Genomic DNA, 8861 nt, shown 5'->3' with positions numbered 1-8861 from the left:
AATCAAACTTGAGTTTCAAAAATTAATGTCTAATCAATAAGAAAATGCCATGAACTATTATGTTTTTTTTTTTTCTATTTTAGCTGTGCAAAAAAAAAAAATGAAGAAATCATTTGTTTTTATTCTCAAAAAAAAAATCATACGTTTTTTTAATGTTTTTTTTTCTATATTTTTTGTACCACATGATTAATTAATTATTATTATTATTATTATTATTATTATTATTATTTTGCAAATATAATGGATTGACTTAAATTTAGGTCATAAATCATAAGATGAATTATTTTGTTTTCCCTCACCAATATGCGTTCAACATATATATCATACATTTTTATGTCACATGATCTTAATACATTTTTATATATTTAATTTTTATTAAATATATATGAATGCTTTAATGAGTAAAATGAAAATTGATAAGGAAAATAATAAGGAATACAATCTAATATTATTGAATTGGAAAATGAAAATAGATAAGGAAAATATAATTTGGAAAATGATTTGTAGTGAAATTGGAAAATGAATAGTTATGGAAAATGAATTGTAGTGATATCTATTAAAATATAATTTAGAAAATGAAAATAGATAAGGAAAATAATAAGGAATACAATTTAATATTATTGAATTAGAAAGTCTATAACCAATAAATGTAATATTTTTTTGATATAATTGTTGTCCTTAATAGTAATTTTATAGTAGGTTATATATGTCATTTAATAATTCATAATAGAATGAGGTCAAGTGAGCAAATTTAGAGGTCCCAATAGAAACTCTCTTCTCATTTTCATGCCAACTATTTAGCTCCGCCATTCATTACATATAGCAGCACAATCTCATCAAATCTTTCCTTACTGCACCAATGATAAAAGTGTATCAATTGAAAGAACAGTCATGCTTAATCATAGCATTGAATGCCCAGGATTTGGCATCTAATTAGATTACTGTTAACTTGATTGGTCCTGTAATTTCTCTTTACCACGTATCCACCTATTATATTAACCAACTTCTGAGAAGAGTTGATCCAGAAAACATTGTTTATTTATTCCAAGGTCGTCCACAAAGTCACAAACTCTACTAAGCAGCCGGCCATTTTCTTCTTCCTTGAATTTAGATCCAGTTTAATCTTTTTCAGTGGATTCATTCACCCCCAACTTGAAATTCAGGATGAGGGAATCCGAGGTAAATTCATATTTTATATGTGCAATTGTTTAAAGCACGAGCCGGTGTCACTTGGTAGTGCCCAGGAATCTTATTGCATGTGTTACTTGTATTCTTGTTGACTCTTTGAGTTCTTCATTCTATAGGCAGTTTTCTTTTTGCTAGCAAATTGGGTTTATTACCTCTTGAAAATACTATTTGTCCACGTTGATTTGTATGAATAGATAATTTTACTTTTTATTTTTTTTTTATTTTTTTTATATTGAGAATATAACATGTAAATAGACTTTGATCGGTATTTGTTTTAAACGAAAAGAAAATATTCGATAAAATACCTCAATAAAGTCAGAATGAATTCATTCTCTACTCTGTGCACTATCTTTAACACTCTTCCCCAAATGAAAAGAACAGGCCAGACGCTTTCCTGGGCATGCAAGCCATTGACTGGACAAATTGGTTGCAGAACTTGTATTGCAACTCCCCCAAGGAATTAGACAGCTTCAAACGCACGATTGAACTCGGTCATTTCATTTCAATCATGCATTGTTTCACCTTTGACCCCTTCACCTTTCAGCCCTTTTGAGGTTACTATCTTTTGTGCTTTGTTTATCCAAGTGCTCCTCCCTTTTAGCTTATGGACACTTTAAGTTCTCCGACGGTCCGACCTCCTCAATTTAGCTGGACACCTCACGACTTTGTGTGCGCCACAGCTTTAAACAAAGGTTTAACAAATCTTTATATACTTGTCACATGTGTGCACAACAAGACTTTACTTGTACGATTGAATTTTCTGGAGTTATATATGACTGTGGGTTGTTGGGTACTTCTTGAAAAAGACTATACGACTTTCTTTTTTGGAATGAATTTGGTAGAAACAATTTTCTTTTGGGTAGGTAACCCGCTCACAAATTTTGGCCCTAGTGAACCAGTCATTTCCACAGTTAAAATTTGTGCACGAGTAGTATAGTGTGTTTGAAATTATGTCTCAATATACAGTTGAATAATTGATAACATATTACTCGGGGGTAGTAAATTACTATATATCAGAGTACATCAAGTACATTGGCTTCATTGATTTCTAGCTGGTTACTGCCTCATAGAGCTGATTTACTCTTGTAGAAAGTTAGTCTATCATTGATGTACCAATATGTTTCTGTACCATGAGTTTTTTAATAATACTGTTCCGGTCACTATCTTTGCATATAGAATTGACTTTCTTAATTTTTTTTTTTTTTTTGTACAATTTGTTCCTATTTAAATGCAGATGATATTTAATTTTTGCACATCAGCTTCAATCAAAGGACACTGATTTGCTTCTTTTAATGCAATGCAAAAGGCACACCATTGCAAAAGCTTCAAAGGTGGCGTAGCTTTCTAAGACAGCCGACTAGTCAAAGAATTGGGTAAAACCTTTAGAGCACAATATTCTATATATAAAAGCCAAAGAGACTATTGTATGTAACTAGATCCTCCATAGCTAGAAAGTCAATTACTGAATCCTCTTCTGAGATATGAAAGAGATATAGCTAGAAATATCTTTGGTTTTCCTGAGCAGCTAGGTTTGGTTCACCGTTTCCATAAACCCATCTTGGTGAGTAGTCTCACTCTGGCCTCATTGTGTTATCTATGTCTTGCATTTAATGTGTTTTTGGAATGTTTCTCTGATGTTGGGTTGTTGGCTTCTCCTCCTGCTCAGGGCAGTTGTCAATATCTGAAGCTTGTAAGGCTTCTGCAATTAATGCCGTTTCTGTGACTCATTTGGCTGTGTTGTGAAGCCTAGTTTGGTTCTATTATTATGCATGAAGCCATTCAAGTTCATGGAGGGAGTTTCAAAACACAAACGCTCCAATAGGTACTTCACAGCTTTACTGGGTTTTTTTCCTTCTTCATGTTTGGTAAATTCGAGTTGGGTTTTGCCAGGAGTGAGAATCTGAGCTTCCATTGGTGATCCTGTGAAGAACATTTCTCAATTTAAATGAATATGGTTTTATGCTTCTTTCCTTACTGAAATGAGTTCTGTTGTCCTTTACTGACAGTGACCCGGTGAAAAGAAAGGTTGGGAAGGATAAATTGAATAGCATCATCTTAGCTCCTTACAGACTTGGAAATGTAAGAATTTGCTTTTACTTCTCTATTTTTGTTTTTGTTTTTATTTTTTTTATTTTTATCATTCTTGCTTTGTGAATTTGAAACACTTTGATGAAGGGCTTTCTCTTAGAATCCTCTCTTATTATGGTGTCAATTGCATTCCTGCTTATTTGAAACTGTGGTCCAGTGAAGTCTCTACAATTACAAGTATTCTTGTTCTTTAATAGAGAGAAATGGGAAGACCAAACAGCTGTGTCGAAGAGCAACCCAATTGTTCTGATGTTCAAGGTTCCTTAAATCAGGAGGTACAAAAACAATTAGTCTAAAGATATGATCAGAGGTGCTTCATTGCAGCTGTACAACCAAGAATTTACAGTAGTATCTGTCTCCCTTTTACAGATTTTACAGCTTCAAAAACAATTGCAGGACCAACTTGTGGCACGTCATGCTTTAGAGAAGGCTTTAAGTTATCAGCACCTATCATACGATGCTACGATCGAAGACTCACTCCCAGAGGTAGTCTCTTATGTTCTCTAATGCAACATTGGCGTCCTATTTCAAGACAATCAATTTTGGACACTGATGTGGTTTGAAGCTTTGAATGTTGTTTGTTACTTTAGTTTTTTGGCACATTTTTAACTCAGTGATTCTTCTTATGCTAACCATTGGCATTCCTTTTCCTTGACCTCAGTCTGCCAAGGACCTAATAAAGGACATTACAGTTTTAGAACTAGAAGTTGTCTTTTTGGAGCGCCATCTTCTATCCTTATACAGGAAAACGTTTGATCAACTCATACCATCTGAATTGACTGTGGCCGAAAGACAGAGTTCTTCTTCAGTCACACATAAAGGAAGTTATAAAGAAGTTTCTGGACAAGATGTTACACCAGAAAGTAACAAAATAATCACCTACGCTGATGATCTTACATTGCCTCGGAGTACATCTGGCAAACCATTCAAGGAATGCAACGGCATATGGGAACCAGAAAAACTGTTAGATTTGAGCATTCATCGTTGCTATTCCTCCCTGTCTCAGCGTTCAACTTGTTCACCGAAAACTTCTCCTCGAACAAAATGTCAAACTAAAAATGGAGATTCATACCACTCCTTACCTTTCTCAATGCTAGAGGTAACTTGATATGAAAAAAATATCTTAAATGGCAGTTAGTTTCTTATATTTGTCCTTAGTCTGGTTAGGTTACTTTAGAAATTTATAGGCTTCTCTAACTTGTGGCTTCTATGTTGTCTCTTCAGCAAGCGCAGTTTGCAACTTCAAATTTATATGCAGAAGAACATCTTGGAAGTTATTTCTCTGATCATGTTCCAGAAACACCAAACTGCCTTTCTGAAGAAATGATCAAGTGCATTTCAGCAATATATTGTGAACTTGCTGACCCGCCTATTATCAATAACGGTTACACTTGCTCTCCAATCACATTCTCAGCACCAATGCATGACTTTTCGTCACAGGCTGAAAGTGAAAAGTGGAGTTCCCGGCGCACGAAAATTCCGTTTTTCAATTCACAATCTGAAAAGCCTATCCACTTTGAAGGATCAGAAGAATTGAGTGGACCTTACTGTAGAATGCTAAAGGTACAGTGCATCAGTGAGGATACGGAGAAGTTAAGAGATGTTGAACACACACTAAAGAAATTTAGGTATGCCAATTCTATTATATGGAGATGGTAGATCCTTGATTGTTTAGCATCATGCTATCTTTCAATCTTGAATGAATTTCCTTTTTCTATTTTCCTCAACTGCTGGCTGAGAGTATTCAATATATCTATTAAAAAAAGTTTGTCACTAATTCTGCTGCTAGATATCTGTCTATAGTCTGAAATCTTTTTTGAGATGAGTGTCAGAATTGTGGATATCTTTAAACTTTTCATGAGATTGTACAACACCTTTGCATGATTGAATAATTTGACAAGCATGACAATGGATATAAGGGTTTTTGTTTGGAAATTGGTGTATGAGCTGGGATAATGAAAATACTTTTGGCATCATAAAAACCTTCTTGTAAAACTTGTATAACTTGAAAACCATGTCATGGCAGCTCACTTGTTTATCAGTTGGAAGGAGTGGATCTCAGAAAGATGAAACATGAAGAGAAGTTAGCCTTTTGGATTAACGTGCACAATGCACTCGTTATGCATGTATGGTTCTTCAACTCTGTACACACTCTAATAATTTGATACTTATATTCTGATTTTGTTACTTTTTATGCATCTAACGTTTGTGTTGTTTTTATTTCAGACATTTTTAACATATGGGATTCCACAAAATTATTCAAAAAGAGTTTCATTGCCACTCAAGGTACTTCGACTTTTTCTACTAAATTTGTAATAGAACATGGTGTAGAACTTTGATTACAAGCTTGTGCTTTCTGCAGTCTGCATATAATGTGGGAGGTCACACCATAAGTGTAGACATGATACAGAGGTCCATTTTGGGGTGCAGATTGCCTCGTCCTGGACAAGTAAGCTCACTTTCTGAGAGAACTAGTTTATAAACAATGATTTTCCTCTGTTACATACCATGTAGACCCAAAAACTTGATAGCACATGCTTATTTCCCTTTAGTGGCTGCGGCTGTTGTTTACCATGAAAACAAAGTTCAAGGCTGGAGATGCACGCAAATCGTATGCAATTGAGCAACCCGAACCTCTCTTGCATTTTGCACTCTGCTCAGGAAGCTATTCCGATCCTGCGGTAGACACCTCTGCCCTTACTATATCCATTGTAGAATATGTTATTCTTCTAAAGCATAACCTCATTTTACATGCCAAAAAGTACATTAGAGCTTGTCCAGAGTACATAACTATTGTTTTAGCTAACAAACACTTGATTAAAAAAAAAAAACACTTTTACTCAATTTAACATAACCAACTAGGTTTTAGATACAACGCTCCTTGGGACTGAGTTAATTAAAGAATCATATTACATTGACATATATCGAGTAATTTGACTTGGGTTTTAGACACTACATTATATATGAATTCGTACGAGTCTGAGTAATAGCTGATGCTGTGATGCCAAATAGATTGTCCAAGTGAGCCAACTACTTGATAAATGGGGTCCAAGCTGCAGGCCTGAATATACCCCCCCTTTCAACTAATAGTACATTAGGAAGAACTCAAGCAGGCCTGCCAGTTTGATTTATCAAGTATTTTTCTAGGATCAATCTCATTTACTTCTATTGTTTAGGTACGTATGTACACATCAAAGAGAGTGTTTGAGGAGCTGGAAACTGCAAAAGAGGAGTACATCCAATCAACCTTCCTTCTGCACAAGGAACAGAAAATCCTTCTTCCAAAGATTGTGGAGTCATTTGCAAAGGACTCAGGATTATGCTCTGCCGGTTTGGTAGAGATGATTGAGCATTTACTGCCTAACTCTGAAAGAAAAAGTAATCACCAGTGCCAACAGAGAAGAATATGGAAGGCAATTGATTGGATTCCTCACAACTTTACTTTCCGCTATCTTATCCCAAAAGAAGTAGCTTGGTGATCTCCTACATTGTTGAGTGAAGAGTTCAGAATGGAAATGAATCACAACTTCTCAAGAGATACACACTCGTCTATCAGCAGAGTGATGATCAAAGGTGCTCAAGCTTGTTGAGCTTGAGTTATTTATGTGCTTGAAATGAAAAGGACTTATTAGAAGAGAGGTAAAAAAGAAAAAAAAAAAGGTGTGAAGTATTGTACTCGTGAGCTTGAGCTTGTTTGATCACCGGTCTTGTTGGAGTGTGATGGTGGTGATCCTGATTTTTGCCTGCTCTTTTTCCAACATTTTGCAGTAGGTTTTGTATGTAAGAACCAAATGAAAATAGAAGCTTGGGGAGCTGTAATTGAGATAAGCGAGCAATTTTTTTTATATCAACCTGTCACAAGTTTTAACTCAAATTGTAATCGTTCATTTTCTATAACATCTTTGAAAGATTATCTCTGCAAAAACTACTAAATCGGGAGTTGTTTGACCATCTTTGATAAATCATCATGTTTGAAAAATGGAAAATTGTGGCATTGCTCTTTGAGAGTTTGTATATAGTAAATTAATGCAAAAGTAAATCGATTCCATGCTTTGGTAGACTAAAACCGATTCCATGATTTTGTGTCATGGGGGAGGCCAAAACCGATCATTACAATGCATTGTAATATTTTCATTCATTAATAAAGTTTGGGTTTTTGTCTATTTACCCCATTTTTAGGGATTTTTTCCCATTTATTCCATTAAGTTTTTTTTAATTCATTCTTACCCAAAACACTCTAAGGAAGTCTTCCCTAATACCCCATTAAGTTTTTGTTTTTTTGTTTTTTTTTAAAGACTATTTTACCCTTACACATTTGTTACTTAGAGAGAGAGAAAAACCATAAGAGACTTCGCGGGAATCCCGTCACCGACCGCTGGATTTCGGTCACCGGATTCCGGCCAACTTTCACCGGATTTCGGTCACCGGCCGCCGCCCACCGGATTTTTCTGAAAATCTTGCCAGAGGTCCCCAAAGAGGTCGTCGGAGATCTCATAGATCACCGGAATGATTTATTACCCCCAATAGACGTCTATTGCCTCTCAATAGAACTTTCGGTTACCGGAATGAGAACTAATCTTCTTAAAGTTAGACAAATAAAACTTTGATTAAAGAAAAAAGAGAGGAGATTATATCAATTCAAAACGTCTATTGCCCCAAAATAAACCTTTAAGTCTTTAACAGATTTCTATTGCCCCAATATAACTTTTTTTTTTCTTTCCATTTGGGCATTTTGCCCCCATTTTACCAAAAACATAAAAAAAAAAAAAAGCGAGAGAGTTGCAGCTCAGTCACACAATAGATAATTAAAGGAAAGAAAAGAAAAAGCAGCCATTAGTTGGTCAAAAGTCAAAACAATAAGAATCTTCTTACTAAGCAAAAAAAAAAAAAAACAGAAACAAGCCATCAATTGCTCCGGTTTTCCGATTGTGGCCGGATATTGAGGCAAAGCTGAATCGTGGAGCAGAAAAATGCGTCGCTACAGATGGAGAAGAGGTTGGCGAATTCGTGGTGATGAGAGAGGAGGACGGAACCGGAATCGGAGATGCAGTCGACAGCGACGCAGTTGAGGTGGACGACGGAGGAAACTGGCCCCAGTTCGTCGAGGTTTCGGCCCACGACGGCCTGGGCATGGGCAAACCAATGGCGTTAAGCAAAACCAGCTCCGGCTCCGACTCCTCATCCTTTGCAGAAACAGTATACAGAGAGAGAGAGAGAGTGACATAAAGTAGTTGTTTAATTAGATGAAGGGCAGAATTGTTATTTTATTTTAAATCGGGTTAGTGAGAATAAAAATCTATTGTTGAAGTAAGTGAAATAATTTTTGTTCATTTTAGTGCTTTGAATTAAGGACATATAAAGTTTTATTTCTCTAAAATATAAAAAAACCACGGTGAACATTCAAAATACAGGGTAGGTATGGCAGTTGACTACATACTCTACTCACAATCTCACATAACCCAACAAGTGTTCGGAACTCGGGAACTTTACCCATCCCTAAAGTTAGGACCTCACTGCTCACATGTAGACTTTTTGCAGCCATAGAAAGTTAGGAATCTCCTGAACTTGACCACAAACAATTATTC

The 8861-nt window shown here is 35.5% G+C and overlaps 1 protein-coding gene across 4 annotated transcripts; it reads left to right on the top strand.

Annotated features, from left to right (window-relative positions):
• The first annotated feature begins 2518 nt into the window (after positions 1–2518).
• LOC133738299 (uncharacterized) lies at positions 2519–7121 on the top strand. 4 transcript variants are annotated; one of them, XM_062165812.1, is made up of 12 exons: positions 2519–2749; positions 2855–3010; positions 3195–3267; positions 3474–3551; positions 3673–3762; positions 3938–4375; positions 4501–4904; positions 5303–5402; positions 5503–5562; positions 5639–5725; positions 5829–5957; positions 6453–7121. In XM_062165812.1, the coding sequence occupies exons 2-12, from the start codon at positions 2958–2960 to the stop codon at positions 6753–6755; spliced, it is 1815 nt and encodes a 604-aa protein (XP_062021796.1). In that variant the 5' UTR covers positions 2519–2749; positions 2855–2957; the 3' UTR covers positions 6756–7121. The 4 variants fall into 4 exon arrangements, with proteins under 4 accessions (XP_062021796.1, XP_062021795.1, XP_062021794.1 ...); XM_062165811.1 differs by having other exon boundaries at positions 2520–2749; positions 2860–3010; positions 3646–3762; XM_062165810.1 differs by having other exon boundaries at positions 2520–2749; positions 3646–3762.
• The last annotated feature ends 1740 nt before the right edge of the window (positions 7122–8861 follow it).

Source organism: Rosa rugosa, chromosome 3, assembly GCF_958449725.1.
Source record: "Rosa rugosa chromosome 3, drRosRugo1.1, whole genome shotgun sequence".
NCBI lineage: Eukaryota > Viridiplantae > Streptophyta > Magnoliopsida > Rosales > Rosaceae > Rosa > Rosa rugosa.
This window is presented reverse-complemented; position numbering and strand designations above follow the sequence as displayed.

Coding starts and splice junctions, on each gene's coding strand:
- LOC133738299 (XM_062165811.1), top strand. CDS start 2,958: ATGAAGCCATTCAAGTTCATGGAGGGAGTTTCAAAACACAAACGCTCC. Junction 3,011..3,194: donor AAACACAAACGCTCCAATAG/GTACTTCACAGC, acceptor CTTTACTGACAG/TGACCCGGTGAAAAGAAAGG. Junction 5,563..5,638: donor GAGTTTCATTGCCACTCAAG/GTACTTCGACTT, acceptor TGCTTTCTGCAG/TCTGCATATAATGTGGGAGG.